This window comes from Ictidomys tridecemlineatus, chromosome 14 (genome assembly GCF_052094955.1).
Source record: "Ictidomys tridecemlineatus isolate mIctTri1 chromosome 14, mIctTri1.hap1, whole genome shotgun sequence".
Taxonomy (NCBI): domain Eukaryota; kingdom Metazoa; phylum Chordata; class Mammalia; order Rodentia; family Sciuridae; genus Ictidomys; species Ictidomys tridecemlineatus.
Window position 1 is genome coordinate 56,192,076 of NC_135490.1, and position 22,363 is coordinate 56,214,438.

The 22,363-nt window shown below is 32.9% G+C and overlaps 1 protein-coding gene across 8 annotated transcripts in view; it reads left to right on the plus strand.

Moving 5' to 3' along the window:
* Wrn (WRN RecQ like helicase) overlaps nucleotides 1-22,363 on the plus strand; it is a 142,235-nt gene that overhangs the window by 54,019 nt on the left and 65,853 nt on the right. For all 8 annotated transcript variants that reach the window (XR_013430403.1, XM_078031156.1, XM_078031159.1 and 5 more), the window contains 4 exons: nucleotides 1,432-1,500; nucleotides 6,535-6,617; nucleotides 10,964-11,070; nucleotides 18,884-19,070. Coding sequence is in view for 7 of the 8 variants with exons in the window: in XM_078031156.1 (XP_077887282.1) it covers nucleotides 1,432-1,500; nucleotides 6,535-6,617; nucleotides 10,964-11,070; nucleotides 18,884-19,070 (446 nt within the window). In the remaining variant the exon portion in view is untranslated. The remainder of the gene's footprint in view (nucleotides 1-1,431; nucleotides 1,501-6,534; nucleotides 6,618-10,963; nucleotides 11,071-18,883; nucleotides 19,071-22,363) is intronic.

The following is a 22,363-nucleotide window of genomic DNA, read 5'->3' on the forward strand; positions in this document are numbered from 1 at the left end:
TTGAATTTTCAAATCTGCTTGTTGATGCTATTGATATTTGGATTCTATTCAGAAAATCAAATCCAGGATGGATAAGCTAATTCTGGAAGATTACTGATGTGGGCACTTATCCATTTGGAACACCACTTATTTTTATTTTTATTTTTTAATTTCTTTTCTTTTCTTTTTTCTTTTTTATTGATTTAAAAAATGACAGTGGAATGCATTACTATTCTTATTACACATATATATCACAATTTTTCATACCTCTGTTTATATATAAGGTATGTTGACACCTAATTTGTGTCTTCATGTATGTATTGGATAATGATGTCTATCACATTCCACCATCCCCTGCCCCCTCCATATTCTTGTTTTAAAAAATATTTATTTCTTTTAGTTGTATACAATACCTTTGTTTTTATTTATTTATTTTTATGTGGTGCTAAGGATTAACTCAGGGACTTGTACCCGCTAGGCGAGCGTTCTACCTCTGAGTCACAACCCCAGCTCTGTTACTCATATTCTTTTAGCTTGGTATGAAGTATATATGTAAAAGTATATTTTTTAATCTGTGAAAACCTTTCCAACTTCTTCAACCTGAGCTTTCAAATCTTTTTTTTAAAGACTCTCTTTAACAACTACTTTCTGATATAGCCCTTGAAAAAATTTATCAAGTTAGTGAGATATAAAAAGAGAATTTCTTTTTGGTTTTTAAGTTTTAAAAAGCTTAATATGTCTCTTTTTCCACATTTTTATTGATGCATTATAGTTGTCATAATGATGATATTTGTTACATATTTGTACATGCATACAATATAACAATATGATTTGCCCAATATCACTCCGTAGCACTTCTCCCCTGACCCTTATCCTCCCAATCCTGTCCTTTTCCCCTACTGATCTTTATTCTGATTTCATGAGATCTGCCCCCACCTTTCTTTTCCTTTTTTTTCTGTAGTTTCTACATTTGAAAGAAAACATATGACCCTTGACATAATGGTCTTTATTTCTACTCATTTTCCTGCAAATGACATAAGTTCATTTTTCTTTATGGTTTAATGAAACTCCATTTGTATGTATGCCACATTTTCTTTATCTATTCATCTATTGATGGACACCTAGGCTGGTTCCACAATTTGGCTACTGTGAATTGCCTGCCATAAACATGGGTATGTTTATATCACTGTAGTATGATGACTTTAATTCCTAAAGAATTAAATGCTGAGGAGTAGTATAGCTGGGTCATATGGTGATTCCATGCCTAGTCTTTTGAGGACCCTCTATTCTGATTTCCATAGTGATTGTATTAATTTAGTTCACCACAAAAAGTGAGATTTCAAAGACAAGGAGTAACACATTATCATGTTTCTTTATTCCTTCTCAATTAAAAATGATGTTAATATTTGTACTATAGACATTGCTCTAGAATATTTGTCTTTCTTCTCATAGAATGTCCAAAGTTCCATCCTGTTTTCTGGGATCAGCACAATCAAAAAATGTTCTCGAAGATGTTAAATTGTGAGTAATTTATATGATTTCATGTGGTCAGTTGTCTGTGTGGGAGAATTATGTACACACAAAAAATTTACTGAATCCATGAATAAAATGGCCATGATTTTAAACATGCTTTCTTTTTATAGTTTATTTGAGAATTATTAATTTAAAAATCTTCAAAACTTAAGATATCTATTATTTTTAGTTCTTAGATTAGCATTGAAGTATAAAATTTTGATTTTAAAAGAGAATTTGGAGAATATCTAGATTTGTTTCATTTTATAGATGAGAAAATTGAGGCCCAGAGGTAAATCATTTCCCAAAAACCACTCAATTAATTTGTGGCTGAGAAGGGACTGTATTCTGGGTCTCTTGTCCCACCATTTCTATCATGATTCATTTTTAAGAAGAATATCATTTCAGATATGCACAAAAACATGCATGTATTTTTAATATATGTATATATGAATTTACATATGTATATTTACTGAGTAACCCAAACCCCATAAAGATAATTGAATATTACTGTTATTTTGGAAGATTTCTTCATGTCCCTTCCTAGTCTATCCTTCCAATCTTATATCCTGAGGCAAAGCACTGTTCTGATTTTCCCTACCACAGTTTAATTTTGTCTTCTTTGAGTTTCATGTAATTGGAATCAGACAATATGAACTCTTTTGTGTAAGATTTTTTTTCATTCAGCATAATCTTCTTGTGATTTCCTTTATGTTGTTGCATGTGGCAATAGTGTTTGTTTAAAATTTCTGAGTTATATTTCATTATATAAAAAAGTTTGTTTTTACATTTCTTCATTGATGGATATCTAAGCTATTTCTGGTTTTGGGCTATGAATAATAAAGCTAATTAAAACATTATTATAATAGTCATTTGTGAACATCTGTTTTGTTTTTAAAAACATTTTTATTCCTTTTATTGAGATATAATTCATATATAATAATTTTTACCTATTAAAAATATAACTAAATAAGTTTTGATGTATACATATACCTAGAAAAATCATCATCATAGTCCATATAATGAACATATCCATTACATGCAAAGTTTACTCATACCGTACCTTTCTTCCTGTCTCTGCCTTTCCCACCCTAGTCACCAAGTAACTGTTGATCTACTGTCACTATTAACTAGTTTGCATTTTCTAAAATTGTATGTAAACAGAATCATCCATGTATTATATGCTCTTTTTTGTCTGGTTTAAATAATAGAGCATATTTATTTTGAGATTTGTTTATGCATTAACATTTATTAATAGCTAATTACAATCAAGTAAATTACAGTATATGGATATATTGTAGTTTTTCCAATCACCTATTGATATTTGTATTGTTTCCATTTTTGAGCTATTACAAATAAAGCTTATGAACTTTTGTACATCAGTCTTTGTTTGAACATAAAATATTTTCATTTTATTGGTATATACCAAGGAATGAACTGATGGGATGAAGGGGTAGATATATATTTAAACTTTCTTTTTTCTAATTGAGATTAAGTTCATATAACATAAAATGGGTAGCCATTTTAACCATTGTTAAAGTCTGGTAGCTTTTAGTGTTAATATCTCTTTCCAGAACATTTTAGCACCCCCAATGGTACTGATACACTGATTATGTAGTTCCTTCCAATTGTCTCCTTTTCTACTTCATTCCAATTACTAATCTACTTTGTGTCTCTATTTAATTTGCCTGTTCTGGACATTTTGTGTAGTGAACTCATAGAGTTTTGTAGTCTTTTGTACCTGGCTTTTTAAATTTAGTTTAATATTTTCAGTACTTCATTTCTTTTTATATCTAAATAATATTCTATTGTATACTCGTTCCACATTTTGTTTATCCGTTCATCACTGATGGCCATTGGGTTGTTTCTGCTTTTTGGCTGTAACTAATAATGGTGCTATGAACATTTATTTACAATTTTTTTTGAGAGAGAGAGAGAGAGAAAATTTAATATTTATTTTTTAGTTTTTGGCGGACACAGCATCTTTATTTTATTTGTATGTGGTGCTGAGGATAAAACCCAGTGCCACGCACATGTCAGGCGAGCGCGATACTGCTTGAGCCAAATCCCCAGCCTATTTGCAAATTTTTGTATGAAAGTGTGTTTTTAAGTATTTCGTGTATATGCTTAGGAGTGGATCTGGAATATATGGTAAATCTATGTTTAACTTTTTAAGAAACTATCAACCTTTTTGAGATTGGTATACCATTTTATATTCCCACCAGAGAGATCCAGCCTCCTATCCTTACCATTTCTTGATGTTACAGTCTTTAATTTTAGCTATTTTAATTGGATCTCATTGTGTTTTCAATTTGATTTTCCCTAATGACTAATTATGCATTCTTTCATATCTACCTGTATGTCTTCTTAGGGAAAACATCTAATCATTCTTTTTGCCCATTCTTATTTTTTTCTTATTTTATTGGTGCATTATAATTATACATATTGGAGGAATCCATTGTTATATATTCATGTACACAACATAATTTAGTCAATTTTATTGTTTCACTCTGCTTTTCTTATTGAGTTTTGATAGTCATTTATATATTCTGTATTCAGATCCTTTATTATCCTTTATTTTGTTTATATTTTGCACACATATACCCCTAGTTTATGACTTTTCTTCATTGTCTTCACAGTTCTTTTGAATAGCTGCAATTTTACATTTTGATGAAGTCCAGTTTGTCAATTTAGTCTTTTTATGGAATTTACTTTTAGTGTTTCATCCAAGAAATCTTTGCTTAGTCTAGGGTCACAAAGATTTTATGTTTCTCCTAAAAGTTTTATAGTTTTAAATTTCACATTTAGATGTGTGATCTATATTTTAGTAATTTTTGAATATTGTATGAAGTATTGATTGCAGTTTATTTTTCACACAAGTATGTCCAATTGTTCTAGTCTACTTCTTGAAAAGATTATCCTTTCTTTACTAATTGACTTTGCACCTGCGTCAAAAATAGGTTGAGTACATACATGTGGGACTGTTGCTGCTCTATTCTTTGTTTTGTAAATCTATTTTGTCTTGATGATTGCTTAGATTACTTCATTACATTGAAATCAGGTTGTGCAAGTCCCTCCAGTTTTTTTTTTAAAGAGAGAGAGAGGGAGGGAGAGAGAATTTTAATATTTATTTTTTAGTTTTCAGCCGACACAACATCTTTGTTTGTATGTGGTGCTGAGGATCGAACCTGGGCCGCACGCATGCCAGGCGAGTGCGCTACCGCTTGAGCCACATCCCCAGCCCCAGTCCCTCCAGTTTTGTTCTTTTCCTTCAAAGTTTTTTTGGGTATTCTGGGTTCTTTATATTTCCCTAAGTATTTCAACATCACCTTTTCAACCAAAATACCTGCTGGGATTTTTATGTTTTATTTTACCTTGAATCTAGAGATCTAAAGAATTAGCTATCTTGATAATTATTTTTACTGTTTTATACTGAAAAAACTGGGGCAAACTAAAGCTAACCTGCTAAAGATCACTCAGTTTGTAAGAAATAGAACTGCAGGGGCTGAGATTGTGGCTCAGTGGTAGAGCACCTGCCATGCATGTGTGAGACACTGGGTTTGATCCTCAGTGCCACCTAAAAATAAATAAATAAATAAAATAAAGATATTGTGTCTACCTACAACTAAAAAATAAAAAATTAAAAAAAAGTAATAGAACTACAATTCAAACCTAGGCAGTATGATATTAGAGCTTGTTATTTCTATTGTGTCTTATGCTAATTAGAATACTATATTAATTTCATGAAAGTAAAGACATTTGTTGTGTTCCTAATGAAAGTGCAATGCCTAGCCTGGAATAGACACTCAAATACTTGTTGGATGAATGAATTAAATATTGTAAAGTTATTTTTATGTAGAATAAGTTTTATTTTATTTAACTCCATCTCTGGCTTCATTTGCTGGAATGGGGAAAACATTCTAGAAATATTTTGCTTAAGACCTAGCCTTCATTACAAACATAGTCTTATTATGATTCTTTCTGCCTAGAAAAAGAAATTAACTGCAACTAGTGTAAGCAAATATTGAGTTTTATATTAGGGATAATGTCTCATATGGATTCAGCTAAAAAGAAATTAGCCAGCCCCACTTAGGTCGACTATAATTTGGTATGGAAAATACAGAAGGGCTTTCTTTTTATTTGCATATGTGTCCTCATCATTTTTCTTTCTGAAGAGTTTAAGTATTCTCAACTTGTCTTGTTACAAAATAGAAAATGGCTGCTCTGCAACTCTCTTCTTTTTACAATTGCAGTGACTAGTTATTTCTTTCCTTTTTGGGTGAGAGAGGGTACTAGGGATTGAACTCAAGGGCACTTGGCCACAGAGCCACATCCCCAGCCCTATTTATATTTTATTTAGAGACAGGGTTTCACTGAATTGCTTAGTGCCTCGATTTTGCTGAGGCTAACTTTGAATTTTCAATCCTCCTGCCTCGGCCTCCTGAGCCGCTGGGATTACGTACTGGTTATGTGCTACCTCACCTGGCTTGTTGTTTCTTGATCAGAACTCCAGATTCCAAGATAGAAACCTTTTGGCTTGGCTTCGATACAGTGTCTTTCCAATGCCCAATAAGGTTTAAACAAGAAAGCATAATACATAGAGTAAACATGAAGACTGAGGATTTAATCATAGGAGAGCAAGGATACTGGGCTGTAGTTCTCAGAGAAGTGGGTGGTATGTAGCTGGGATTACATTGTGAAAAGTTTATTAAGGCTTGATCATTTAATTGGAACACTTTAATTTTGGGACTCGAATGCTGGAAATCAGTATCTGGCTTTTAATGTCATCTTAGTACTAAATAGTCTGTGATAAGAGTTTTGACACATTTTATTTTGATATGTTGAATAGAAATCAAAGAATTAATGTATATCATATATCCTCACATGAATAGCATTCATGTAGTTTTTCATAAGTGGCATAATATAGTGTTAAAAATCTATTAGGTATTTCGATTTCAAGTATAACTTATTGAGGTGGTTATTTTCTTTATTGTATGTTTCCTTTTCTGGTTTTTATTTATTTGTTTGTTTGTTTGTTTATAGAGGCAAATATCAGATTGTATATATGACTCCAGAATTCTGTTCAGGTAATTTGGACCTACTCCGGCAACTTGAGGCAAATATTGGTAAGTGACAAATAGATCTTTGTAAATACTTCCTGAATTGTTACCCATTGAAGTTAAACCTGTGGGTACTGGATTTCAAATATTTCCTTCAAGGAATCTCTGATTCTCTAACTTGGTGTTTTTCTTGTCTTATCTCTTAGAACATTGTAATTCTTTTTGCCATAGAAATTGGGTCCCTGTTTTAGAACTGTCTATTTATGTATCTGTTTTGCTTTTCCAAGAGACTACAAACTTTTTGAGTGAAAAATACCATTCTTGTTTGTTTATATTCCCTGAGTGTGTTGCTTGAAATGTTACTGAAATGTACCATTGAATGAATGTTGAATACTAGATTCTCTGAAATTATGATTTACCTTTTTTCACATTCTGATCTAACAGGCCTAGGATGGGGCCTGGCACCTCTAGCTGTTCATAGGTGATTTTTATGAGTAGCCAAAGTTGGAAACCACCTTTAATTATAAATGAGTATGACTGATTACAGAACAACTAAACCTAAAACCTTGATATTCTAAGTCAGAGCTCATTTACTAGGAAATGTAAATATAGAATTAATCAAAATCTGATGCCATTTTTTGTTTTATACTTAAAACTTTTGGAGGCTGCGGTTGTAGCTTAGTGGTAGAGTGCTTGCTTAGCAAGTGTGAGGCACTGGGTTTCAATCTTTAGCACTACATAAAAATAAATAAATAGAATAAAAGAATTGTGTCCATCTACAGATTAAAAAATATTTAAAAAATTGTTTTTGCCTGGGTGCAATGATGCATGCCTGTAAATCCCAGGGGCTCAGGAGGCTGAAGCAGAAGGATTGCAAGCAAGTTCAAGGCCAACCTCAACAACTTATCAAGGCCCTATACAACTTAAAGAGGCCTTGTCTCAAAATAAAAAAAAAAAATAAGAAAGTCTGGGGATATAGCTTAGTAGTAAAGAGCTCCTGAGTTAAAGCCACAGTACCAAAACAAATAAACAAACATAAATAAAATAAAAATAAATAAAATTTGTTGTTTTTTTGATGATGAGGCTCAGCCACCTGTGAGTTGTATCATGGCTTCTATTGCAAATGATTATATTTCAAATTTTCAATTGAACTAAAGTTTTCCCAGATTGTATGATCTATTTGAATAATTATTTATTGAAATAATTCCAAATAGGTTAGGTTTATAATATCACAACTGTTAGTTAATATCACATATAGGGAAAGTAACAGTTTTCTAGCAATATAATGAAAACAAAGTTGTATCTTTTAGTATGTGATAAAACAAAGAATGAGAATAGATATTAATATTTGAGTTAAATATATTACCAAAGAGTATACCCATCATCTGTTAAGCTCCCTTATTGGTATATTCAATTTTTGCCTTTAATGTGAATTTGAAATGTCTCCTTTTAGGTTGTATGAAATTTCTTGTTAATATTTCACTTTGGGTTAAGCTTAGCTACTTCATATGGTTCTTGGTTTTATTGCAGAAGTTAGTATCTGTGTCCATAGTCGTCTGGATATTTTTGTTCCACTTTAATATTTGTTTTATATCTGTGATACTGTTACAATGAATTAATAGTTTAATTATTTAAGTAAATATTTATTTAATTAAGAGTTGTAAATTTCTAGTTTTTGTAATGTATAAATTATGAACCCTCATTCATTAGAGTAGAGCATAGAACATTTTACTTATGAAGGATGAAAATGGTTTTTTTTTAGTGACTCAGTGTTGAATTAAAAGGGACAAATTAAATGAGTTTTTTTTTGAAATATTTTCCTTTGGCTTTTGTTTGTAGGAAATTGTGAAATGCTTGCAAAAAAGAACATACTCAGTGTGTTATATATATAGTAATCTGACATTTAGCTAATCAGATTTATCAGTTTTAGGTAAATGTTAAATTATTTAAGTAGTCTAAATTTATAACAAATAGCAAGTATGCTTGTGTGTGGAGAATCCTTACCAACCATACTTGTAAATTGTCTTTTAACTTTGGAAATAAGGCTTAAAAGGCCAGTATGCCAAAATGAAATATGTCTAGGACCTGGCAAGACACTTGAACTTGTACATTTAAAGTGTATTTTAGCTGCGTATGGTGGTTCATACCTGTAGTCCCAGTGACTCAGGAGGCCAAGCCAGAAGGATTGTGAGTTCAAAGCTAGCCATAGCAACTTAGTGAGACCCTGTCTCTAAGTAAAGTATAAAACAGTTGGGGATGTAGTTAAGCATCCCTGAGTTCAATCCCTGGCACCAAAAACATCAAAAATAAAATAAAGTGTATGTTGATAAAGTTTGCCTAAACTGATTGTAATGTACAAGGTTCAACTCCACTATAAGCTACTTTATCAATACTGCAACTAAAACTTTTAAAATACAGGAGGACACTGTCTTTGTTTTAACCTATTTAAAGTCTGGTTGATTTAGTTTCAAAATAAGTATAGTGGTAACACTGAAAATTTCCCAGTCAGTAACCAGAGAATTTTTTTGCATTTTTTTTTTTTTGGCACCAGGAATTGAACTTAGGGGTACTCAACCACTGAGCCATATCCCCAGCCCTGTTTTGCATTTTATTTAGAGACAGAGTCTCACTGAGTTGCTTAGCACCATGCCATTGCTGTGGCTGTATTTGAACTCGGGATCCTCCTGCCTCAGCCTCCCTCAGCCTCTGGAGCTGCTGGGATTACAGGTGTGAGCCACCATGCCCACTCTTTTTAATTTTTTTTAAATTATTTATTATTTTTAGATATGTGTGACGGTATATTTTGATATTATGCATACATGGAGTATAACTTATTCTAATTAGGATCCCATTCTTGTGGTTGTAGATGATGTTGAGTTTCACTGGTGGTGTATTTATATATGAATATAGGCAAGTTATGTTCAATTGGTAATCAAAGAATTTGCTAATCAACCTACTTTGCTTATTTGCTTTCTTTTTCTTTCATGCTCTGTTCAGATTATCATAGCTAGTACAATCTCAACGAATTGCCATTGTTTATTTTTATGTCCATTTCCTTTTTTAGAATTGTGAACTCTTTGAGATCAGTGTTTCTTGTTAATATTTCACTTTTTATTCCTAGAAAAGGATTTAGATTAAAATGACCATATAATAACTAAAATAACAATAGTTTTTTTTATTAAACTCTTTTTTTTTTTGCATCAGGCCCTATTTTAGCCTTTTATGTTAATGACTTTATTTAATCTTTAGAGTTATAAGAAATGTTAGGTACTATTACTATCCACAGTTTATTCGTAAGGAAACCAAGACTTGGAAAGCTTGAGTAACTTGTTCAAGGAAATACACATGGTAAGTGGTGGATCCACATTTTACATCTGTGCAGTCTGATTCCAGAGCACATATTTTTAATCACCACCCTGGCAGAACATTATTAGTACTCCCATAAAGGGAAGTTAACTTTGTCTTTAACTTGGAAATTGAGAGCAAAACCAATATTAGTCATTACTTTGAAATGTCTGAAGACATTTTATTGGATGGTTTTGCAGTGACATGTAATACTACACACTATCAACTCTGTTTTAGTGTATGTCTATAGTGTGGGAAGAGTAGAGAGAATGCTGGGAGGCGGGGGGGACCAAATTATATTTTTTCTTACCTGCTTTGTATGTAATGAGATTTAGTTCTTCCCATATACCCTTTTACATTAGACAATGTGGATTTCATCTTGTCTTCTATGACGTATTAGAGAAACTTCCTGCAATATGATATGTGATCAATTTTGGATACTGATGCACTTAATCTCAGTGGAAATATACTCTGTTTCTTTTGAAAGCTAATCCAGGAGATAAGATTTAAGGTGTTGCCACAGAAAAATAGAACAGGCCCCTTTTAAAAAACATTGTTGTGAGATGGTTCATAAGTGATAGTTTAAGTCATTCATTTTCCCAAGGAATAACAATAAAAGCTGAAATTTAATAAATATGTTATTTGAATTAATGCATACTTTTTTTTCTTTCTTTATCCTAATGCCTTTAAAAAATTTTTTTGTAGTTGTAAATGGACAATACCTTTATTTTATTTGTCTACTTTTATGTGGTGCTAAGGATCGAACCCAGTGCCTTACGCGTGCAAAGCAAGTGCTCTGCCGCTGAGCTATTGCCCCAGCCCTATCCTAATGCCTTTTATCCATATTTCTTTCCTTCTCCTTTTTCTAATAGTGTTTTTTAAAATGTTATCTGGTACTATTTATACTTATGTTTTTGTATGAAACAAATATTTTGATTTGGGTTATTTTGGGGTTTTTTGGGTAATATTTATATAGTCTAAAGTGAAAAGAACGATGTTGATTTAGATGAATTTTTTTTTTCTTTTTGAACTTTTATTTTTCTCATTTTTGTTTTTTTGTTTTGTAGGTATCACACTTATTGCTGTGGATGAGGCTCATTGTATTTCTGAGTGGGGGCATGATTTTAGAAGTTCATTCAGGATGTTGAGCTCTCTAAAGGCAACACTCCCAATGGTAAGCTTTGCCAAGTCTAATGTTTTTTAATGACATTTTCACCAAGTGGAGCATTCAGATCTTGGGAATGGCCAAAAAGCTGAAGACTTCTTTATCAAAGGGCAAACGGATGATGTAATCAGGGGAAAGGTTTTAAAAAATTCTAACCTTGGCTTCTTTATAAGGTTGGTCTATAATATATGGAGAAATACCATAGAATAAGGCTTGGCAAACCTTTTCTGAAAGAATCAGATAATAGTTACAGTAGTCCCCCCTTATTGATAGGGTATATGTTCCAAGAGCCCCAGTGGTATAATACCTGAAGCAGCATATAGTACTAAACCCTATATATTTATAAATTAGGCACAGTAGGAGATTAACAAACATAACTAATAGTAAAAGAGAATAATTATAACAGTATTCTGTAATAAAATTGCCAGTACTAGTACTCTTGCTTTCTGGAGCAGTAACTAAGTAATATAAGTGGAATTTGAATATAAGCACTACCATATAATTTTTATTTTTAATTTTTTATTAAAGCATCATAAAAATACATAGTAATTACATTCATTTTGACAAAATCATACATGCAAGGAATTCAATTTCAAGTTTCATCCCCTTCTTTTCCAATCCTCCTCCTTCCCTGATTTTCTCTCCTCTACTCTATTAAATTTCCTTTCTTCTATATATACATAAATGTGAAATTCTCTTTGGTATATTGATATATGAATATAACATGATTTTGTTAGATTCATCCCATCTATCTTCTTCCTTCCCTTTCTCCCTCCATCTTATTCTTTTAACTCCATTGCTATTCCCTAGGTCTTTGTGATATCTGATCCCCTCCCGACTGCCTTCTTTCCCTTATTTTGTTTTAGTTTTTGCATATGAGAAAACATTTGACCTTTGATATTCTGAGTCTGGCTTATTTCACTTAGCATGATTTTTTTCTCCTTTTCATCTGTTTACTGGCAAATGCCATTATTTCATTCCTCTTTATGGCTGAGTAAAACTCCATTGCAAGTATTGCCATATCTTGACTGTTGGTCTCATAACCAAGATAGCTACTAAATGACAAACCAGCAATAGCAAAATAATGATAATACCAAGTGCTGGCATGGAGGCAGAGAAACTGAATCACTCACATATTGCTAATATTAGTCCAAGGCTGTAATATAAACCTGGAGGTTCTCAGGATATAGATAGTATTAAAACTATATGTTGGGCCAGGCATGGTGGGGTGCATGATTATAATCCCTGAGATTCAGGAGGCTGAGGCAAAAGGATTTCAAGTTCAAGGCCAACCTTGACAACTTAGCAAGACTCTATTTAAAAACAGAAAAATAGAAAGGGCTGGGAATGTAGCTCAATGGTAGAACAACCCTGGGTTCAATGCCTAGCATGGGGCAGGAGGCATGGGGGATGGGGGGAGACAAGGGCTGTTAGAGTGCATGCCTAGCCTACAGCAGTCCCTGGTTCAGTTCCTAGTACTGCAAAAGAAAAAGCCCTATCTGTTAGATAAGATGATAAGGAATTTGAGTACAAAAGAATAAGTCCAAGGACTAAGGTTTCAAGCTTTCCAACATTAAAAGGATAAAGAGATGAGAAGGAACAAAGGAGACTAAGGTAAAACCAAGGAAGAAAACCAGGGTAGTATGCTGTTCTGTGACAAGAACTGTTTCAAGAAACAGTATAAAGATATTGTAAAACCAAGGAAGAAAACCAGGGTAGTATGCTGTTCTGTGACAAGAACTGTTTCAAGAAACAGTATAAAGATATTCAACAGAAGAAGGACAGCCTTTTCAACAAATGGTCTGGAGCATTATAAGAGAAAACAATGAACCTCAACCTAAACTCCACACCTATATAATTGAACTCAAAATGGATCACAGACCTAAATGTAAAAAATAAAATTATAAAGTTAAGGAAAAATAACTATATAAGAAAATCTTTACCATCTATGGCTAGGTGCAGAGCCTAGTCCCTAAGTGAAAAAATTGATAAATTGGATTTCACCAAAATTTTAAATGCTTGCTCTTTTAGGCACTGTGAAAATGATGAAAAGATAAGCTAAAACTGGAAGGGAGTATTTGCAAACCACATGTCTAACCAAGGACTCAGATCTAATGTAACATATAACATAATATCACACACGTATGTTATATGTATATATACACATACATATATACATATATATTTATTTATTTTTAAAACTCCTAATACTCGACAGAAAAAAAATTTAAACACAATCCAATTAAATCAGATATTTCTTCAAAGAGGCAACTTAAACAAAAATCTCAAAATCATTCACCATTAGACAAATACAAATTTAAAATACAAGATATCATTCCATATCTATCAAAATGGCTAAAATTTAAAAAATAGTGTTAATACCAAAGGGTGGCAAGGATGAGAAGAAACTGCATCTCTCATGCATTGCTGGTGGAAAGTGAAAATGGTACAGCCACTCTGGAAAACAGTAAGGCAGTTCGTTAAAATCTTATTATCTGCAGTTTGGCTGTCTGTGGTTTCAGTTACCCATGGTCCAAAAATATTAAATGAAAAATTCCAGAATTAAATAATTTGTAAGTTTTAAATTATATACCATTCTGAGCAATGTGATAAAATCATTCCAATCAGCTCCATTTTCCCTAGGAAGTGACTTGTCCAGTACATCGATACTGTGTATGCTATTATTTTTTGTTACTTTTTTTAGAATATAAATATTATATTCCAAAGAATATTTATAGAATATGTATATATGTGTGTGTACTTGTGTGTATGTGGTATACATACACATATAAACACTCATGTAGATATATAGTTACCTTCTGAAGATTTTTATACTTAGATGTCTAATAGGTATCTCAAACTGTTTCAGAATGACTTCTTGATAGTCTCACCGCTCTAGACCTTCCCTTCCCAAGAATCTCCAAAATCTTATTTAATAACAGCTTCATCCTGGTTTGGGGGTGTGCTCAGTGGTAAATGTCCTGAGTTCAAGTCCTAGTACCAAAAAGAAAAAAGAAGAGGCACAAAGGAAACTTTGTAAATACAGAAAACTGAAAGTGCATGCGTAGGTGGTTTGGCATCAGCCTGGTGAGTTTTTTCTATCCTACCTTACTTCTGCATCTGAGCTTTGCTCTGATACTCCTTCTTCCTGAATACTTTTCACCCAGTTAATTTATGCTCCCTTATTTCTGTCAGATATTCACTGAAATATTGCCATCTCATTTAGGTCTCTTGGGCTACCATATTTGAAATATCACATTAATCCTCCTTCCCCAACATTAAATCTTCCTCAGATATTTTTGCTATTTTTAGAAATAGTGTTTATCTCTATTATTATCTCTATTTTTTTAAACTTCCTATATTTTGTCTGTTTTCTGTGAGCACCTACTAGAATTTTTTTTTTTTTTTTGTGAGGAGGGATTTTTGGTTGGTTAAAAAATCTGTAACAGTACCTGGATCATGGTAGATGCTCAGTAAATAATTGGGTGATTGAATGAATGAATTCTGATTAGAAAGCTGATAATCAGTAACTCTCCTACACAGATAGCTGTGAAAGAGTTGGGTAATAAATAGTTACACCGAAAGACTCTGCTAATTTCTATAGTAAATGATTTGGAAGAGGCATAAAACATAGTTTCTGCTTTCAGATAGTAAAAGAATTTAGATTCATACCTATAAAAATAAGATCAGTACTAGCATGCATGAGACTTTGAGTTTGACGCAGCAACATCACACACACACACACAAACATATACTCACACACAAATGAATAATACCTAACAATATAAAGTATGTGGACTGGTACAAATAATACAGAAAGATTAATAGTGATAGTGTTAATAGTACATGTAATAGATAGAGAAGGGATTTGATGGTGAAATCCCATAGGCACAGTGCCCTAGAGAACTTATTTTCATTAATTTAGAATGGTTTAAAGCAACCTTTTGGAAACTAAGAAAATCGCTTTCTGTAATCTTTTCCTAGGCCTTTGATACTGGAAGGATTGTTTAAAAGGAATTTTAAATATTTTATGTAGTTCTTAAACACTTTTCAGGTGGAATTAAATCTTTTATTATGTCTAGCTATTGACGTCACTGTATCATTTTCATTTCTTGGGATGATTTAAATATTGCATGTTCCTTCTGTTGAACCTCTGGGACAGGGTGTTTGTCAAGCAGTGGCTGAGAAAATGTTGTTCTCTTGGTGTTTTCAAGAATCCTCTTTATTAGCTAACTGGTGAGAAATGCCACCTGGTGGTTGTAGCCCAATCATTTTTCTCATTGTTCTTGGTGCTGTTTTTTTAATTCCAGTGTCACTAGGACACCTGTTATAAACCTGGATTTCTTATTGTATTATTTCAGTAAGTCTAAAAAATAGCAAAAATATCACTAAACCATTTGGCACAAAGATTTCTATTTGGAAGTAATTATTAAAGGGAGCCTTGAGAAAGAGCAGCCAGGCATAAAACTCTACAGAAGTCTTAAAATTCTGTAACATTAATGGGGGAACTGTGAAATCCATGAGACATATTGGTCCTTTGTGTTACTTTCTTCCTAGTACCTATTGGAAAAAAGATAAGCATGCAGCAGACACTCAGTAACCATTTGAAATGAAGGAATAAATTCTCTGTGTATTATAGAATATAGAGTTAAACATGACCCAAATTTAGAAGCAAATGGAATAGTTATAGTTTTCTAAATCTTTGGGTGTTGCACTATGGAAATATATGCTAAATATCTTCTTAGATTTATAAAATCACACGATTATTTTATATTTTGTTGCTTGTTTTGGCAAAAATTGATGCCTGAAACCTAGACTTAATAAACTCAAATAATTAATTTTAAGACTTAGTAACTTATTACAACTAGGTGGCAGTATAATTTAGCATCTATCCAGTTTGCTTCTGAAAATTTAAGGGTTCAAATTCTTAATTATGCTGTGACTACAAATATAAACTGAGAGTAGCCCAGTAAAATGAGCATGTATGATCACCCTTCTCGTAACCTGCCTGTATATTATTTTTTAGTTTGCTTATAAATTATGTGTGGTACCTGGGGTTGAAACCATGGCCTCACTAGTGACATGCTAGGCAAGTACTCTACCAATGAGCTACATCCCCAACCTTCTTTGTAAAATCGTAGCATCATAAAGTACCCAAAACACAATTCTAAGAATAGGTTCTATTTACTTTTGAAGTGAATCTTTATTGTTTCTTCAATTTTATTATGTTACTTTACTTTCTAGTTGCAGGAGCAGCATTCCCTTTTTTAATAACTTCATTTTTCATGTGATGCTGAGAACTGAATCCAGTGCCTCATGCGTGCTAGGCAAACACTCTACACTGAGCCACAACCCCAGCCCAGAAGCAACATTCTTAACTGTGACTTTTAGAATGTTGGAGGCAAAAGAGTAACTATTTATATTATAATCATTTTCACTGTTAGCTGGTCACTGGAATTGGGACTTTCTAAGCAACTGGGGATTTTTAAATTCCAGGGGTCTAACAGCCCACTTTTCCAAAGCTAGTGGCAAATCTGGGACTACTGCCCATATCTGTGAAATTTCCATACAGAAACCTTTTTAATTGTTGCAATAACAATAGTGGTTACAGTTGAAAACTTTTGAGTGTTCTATGCTGTCCTGTATATTTGGCATTTTACATATTTTGTCTCATTTAATGTTCATAAGAACTCGATGATACTGGTTCTGTTATTGTAGCCATTTTTTATAGGACAAAACCAAAGCTCGGAGAGATAAACACACAGCTAAAGGTAGACATTAAACCAAGTAGTTGATTCCAAGCCAGGTTTGTTTCACTGCTGTGCTGCTCTTTTGCCTGATGTTTCCATTAACTTTTTGGAGATGTGACATTTAATTTCCATATTTTCGTAAATGCATTTTCTGTCTACTGATACATTATCTCTCTTAGAAACATATCCAGCCCCGTGCTCTCTTTTTTTTAATGGTCCCTTCCCTCCCCTTTTATTTTTATTTATTTATTTTTATGTGGTACTGAGGATTGAACACAGGGCCTCATGCACGTGAGGCAAGTGCTCTACCACTGAACTATAATCCCAGCCCTAACCCTCTCTTCTTATGAGCTATATCCTAAAAAATGTCCCTTTTTAATCTGCATATGCAGATAAACAAGTATTTATTAGTGCATTTATAAATAGGTTGATTGAAGCACTTAAGGGAAATGCTTTATTGTCAGGGTGAGAATGTGTATGTCCTAGTAATTTCTATTTTTTTAAAAATATTTTATTTAGACATTGATGGACCTTTATTTTATTCATTCATTTATATGTGGTGCTGAGAATCAAACACAGTGCCTCACACATGCTAGGCAAGCACTCTATTACTCAGCCACAACCTCAGCCCAAAACTACTAATTTTTCAACTTCCCTATTCTCAGCCATATATTTGTTAGTACCTATATATTAACACAGAAATGTATCTATATTAAGACTTGGTTAGAGAAATTAACTTCTTTAAATTAGCCCATTTATCTCTACTTCCTTATGGAGGCATTCAAAATTCAGAGAAGAGTCTGATTGGAAGCCAGAGATCAATTAAATTAGTTTTGGGGTTAAGTTTTTAAAAAGTTTTACAGAATTTAAGGATAGAGAATATAAAAATGATGCAATTAATTGGTCATGTTGGTTTTATTTTTTTTCATTCATAAAATCTCCCAAGATGAGATAGTTTTTAATTTAGTAAATCTATATTAATTGCAAATGTAACAAAACAGTTTGTAATTTGTATCTTGTTTTAATTTTGAGTCAGACTCTACACTTCTTTTCGAATTGGTAAATTGTATGTAAATTTTTACATACAAAAGATAATTATTTAAGCTGGTTTGTGTGATAGCTACAGCATATCCAAAAAAACCATTTTATTGAGACATTGTTTCCTCTGTCTGTAATAAGCCAAAACGTATTTTTAGGAAAATTGTATTCTGGTAATGGAACAGCTAATTATTTAGGAACAACCTTAAGATGTAACCCATTTTTTTCCTGATTGTGAAATATAGCATAATTGAGTATGATTCCCTTATATAATAGGAACAAAAATATGAAGTGTAGTTTTATGGGAGATATTTTGTTATCGTGCCTTTGAATTTCTGGAAGATTGTATGTTTTTCCTCATGCCTGCTATGTTCCTTTTTGGTTGATTATATAATTCAGAGTCTTTGCTAGACTGAAAATAGAGTATGGTTTCATTGCTTTAGGAAGCAATTAATAATACACATTTAATATTATATATACCATGCCATTGATTCACTTTAGTAAGACTGGAAAGAGGTTATCCAGGTCAGGGGAAGCTTTGCTTTTAGATATGAAAAGCTGTAAACTGATATATTTCATGAGAGACAAAAAAACAAAACAAAACACTAAAACACTGATCTGCCAAAAAAAAAAAAAAACCCACAGAAAACACCTCATTGATTTATACAGTTAGATTTTCCAAAAAAAAAAAAAAAAAAAAGTAAGTAATGCATCTTTACTTATATGGGTACTATTTATAGATGTAGTAGTTTAAAATAATAACTGGAAAGATAGCGAGCTAATAAATACATTTAATTTAATAAAACAAAGTAAATTGTATTTAGTGCTTATAAATAATTTCTGGTTTTTTTTTTAAGAAGCAATGTTATGTTTAGAAGACTAAAAAACAGTTAAGGAGCTTCTTTTTCTTTTATTAAAAAGTGTAATTTTAAGGTATTTTTGACAGTGTACCTCCTCAGCACTCTTTTTGTAAGAAGGCAGTAGAAATATTCAGAATTAGTGAACATTTTAAAAAATCATGTTTATTCACTCAGGTTCCAATCATTGCCCTCACTGCAACTGCAAGTTCTTCAATCCGGGAAGACATTGTACGTTGCTTAAAACTGAACAATCCTCAGATTACCTGTACTAGTTTTGATCGACCAAATCTATATTTAGAAGTTGGACGGAAAACAGGGAACATTCTTCAAGATCTAAAGCCATTTCTTGTTAAAAAGACAAGGTAAGGATTTAATGGTTGATGGATTTTTGTAGCTATTTCTTTTTTTATAGAAAAATTTATTTATTTTTTTACTATTTCTTTCTAATACATGTTTGACTTATTTCAGATTTTACCTAGCTGTGGTTCAAGTTAAGTGTGGTATTACATAATCAGTTCAGTAACTTGAGAAAAAGTATATTTTTGAAGTTAGGGACTAATTCTTCTGTTATTTTTATTCCCTGTTGATGCTTGAATAGGAGTATTTGTAATCTTTATCATTCTCTTTGCCTTTTTGGGCGGGGGCAACATTTTTTCCTCAATTTTTAAAAAATTTTTTTATTAGTTGCTCAAAACATTACAATGATCTTGACATATCATACATTTGATTCAAATGGAGTACGTAATCTTAATCTTATTTTTCCATGTGTACAGATTGCAGGATCACATTTGTTATACAGCCACGTTTATACATAGGGCCATACTAGTGTCTATTGTATTGTGCTGCCCTTCCTATCCCCCCCTCCCGTCCCCTTCCCTTCCCTCTTCTCTTTCTACCCAATCTACTGTGACATATGTTTTTCTCTCTCTTTTTTCTTCCCCCTCACACCATCTTATATGTAATTTTTCATAACAATGAGGGTCTCCTATCATCTTCCATGCAATTCCCCTTCTCTCTCCCATTCCCACAAACCTCTTGTCCCTATTTAATGGTAATCTTCTTCTCATGCTCTTCCTCCCTGCTCTGTTTTGAGTCACCCCCCTTATATCAAAGAAGACATTCTGCATTTGTTTTTTAGGGATTGGCTAGCTTCACTTAGCATAATCTGCTCTAATGCCATCCATTTCCCTGCAAATGCCATGATTTTGTCATTTTTTAGTGCTGAATAATATTCCATTGTGTATAAATGCCACATTTTTTCTTTTTATCCATTCATCTATTGAAGGGCATCTGGGTTGGTTCCACAGTCTAGCTATTGTGAATTGTGCTGCTATGAACATTGATGTAGCTCTGTCCCTGTTGCATGCTCTTTTTAGTTAGGTCTTTTGGGTATAGTCCGAGAAGGGGGATAGCTGGGTCAAATGGTGGTTCCATTCCCAGCTTTCCAAGGAATCTCCATATTGTTTTCCAAATTGGCTGAACCAATTTGCAGTCCCACTAGCAATGTACAAGCGTACCCTTTTCCCCACATCCTCGCCAGCACTTGTTATTGTTTGACTTCATAATGGCTGCCAATCTTACTGGAGTGAGATGGTATCTTAGAGTGGTTTTAATTTGCATTTCTCTGATTGCTAGAGATGGTGAGCATTTTTTCGTGTATTTGTTGATTGATGTATATCCTCCTCTGAGAAGTGTCTGTTCAGATCCTTGGCCCATTTGTTGATTGGGTTATTTGTTTTCTTGTTGTTTAATTTTTTGAGTTCTTAGAGCTCTATCTGAAGTGTGAGGGGTAAATATTTGTTCCCAGGATGTAGGTTCCCTATTTACCTCTCTTATTGTTTCTCTTGCTGAGAAAAAACTTTTTAGTTTGAGTAAGTCCCATTTGTTGATTCTTGTTTTTAACTTTTGTGTTATGGGTGTCCTATTAAGGAATTTGGAGCCCGACCCCACGAGATGGAGATTAGGGCCAACTTTTTCTTCTATTAGACGCAAAGTTTCTGGTTTGATTCCTAGCTCCTTGATCCATTTTGAGTTAACTTTTGTGCAAGGTGAGAGAGAGGGATTCAATTTCATTTTGTTGCATATGGATTTCCAGTTTTCCCATCACCATTTGTTGAAGATGCTATCCTTTCTCCATTGCATGCTTTTGGCACCTTTGTCTAATATGAGGTAGTTGTAATTTTGTGGATTGGTCTTTGTGTCCTCTATTCTGTACCATTGGTCTACCTGCCTGTTTTGGTACCAGTACCATGCTGTTTTTGTTACTATTGCTCTGTAGTTATAGTTTAAAATCTGGCATCACTATACTGCCTGTTTCACTCTTCCTGTTTAGAATTGCTTTTGCTATTCTGGGTCTTTTATTTTTCCAGATGAATTTCATGGTTGGTTTTTCTATTTCTGCGAGAAATGCCGTTGGGATTTTGATTGGCATTGCGTTAAACCTATAGAGAACTTTTGGTAATATGGCCATTTTAATGATATTAGTTCTGCCTATCCATGAACAAGGTATATCTTTCCACCTTCTAAGGTCCTCTTCTATTTCTCTCTTTAGGATTCTGTAGTTTTCGTTGTATAGGTCCTTCACCTCTTTTGTTAGGTTGATTCCCAAGTATTTTTTGTTGTTGTTGTTGTTGGTGGTGGTGAGCCACATCCCCAGCCTTGTTTTGTGTTTTATTTAAAGACAGGGTCTCACTGAGTTGCATAGGGCCTCTCTAAATTGCTGATGCTTGGCTTTGCACTCAGGATTCTCCTCTCTTAGCCTCCAGAGCTACTGGAATTATAGGCAAGCACCACCATATGGGCTTCTCTGTGTTTTGACACTGTTGGTCTCCATGTCTTATGCAAATGTTTCCTTCTATTTTTTTTATGTTAATTCTTCTAATTTATGTCTTTGTTACTTTATATCCCAGACTGAATATCTCCTAACAGATTTCTCTCCTCCTCTTGCTCATGGTTTCACTCTGCACATAACTTTCATATTCATCTTCTGAAAGCACACCTCTTAAAATCTTGGAGCACCTTTCTGGAATTCTATTCTAGGGAATGAAGATCAGACTCCTTTACCTAATATTGGAAGCAATATGTCAATATTTAATATGGAATTTTTTTCTAAAAACAGATCAAGAAATATTCTGTACCCATTTTCAGTCTTCTTCAAGCAGATTATAGTAGTAGTAAAACACTGAGAGTCAGAATGCTTTCTACAGATCTGAGACATGAAGTAGAGGGTAATTAAGGCTTCAGATCAATGGTTTTTTATTTCCATTTTCTTCTCTTACTTTGATTCTGCCATTTGTCAGTATTTACATTTTTTCTATTTATTGATTGAAAATGTTTTTTAAAATAGCCTTATTTTGTTTTTATATTCACATTATATATTTTTTAAACATTTTTTAAGTTGTAGATGGAGATTATATCTTTATTTATTTATTTTTATGTGGTGCTGAGGATCGAACCTAGGGCCTCACACGCACACAGCGGGCATCCTACCACTGAACCACAGTCCCAGCCCTCACATTATATTTATTTAGATAATTAGATGAACCTCTTTTGCCTATTTCATTTAATGGTTAGGCAAATAAGGACTGCTTTTTGTTTTCACCCTCAGGAAATTGTTATGAAGACATAACAGTTTTTAGTAAGTTACTTCGCAGT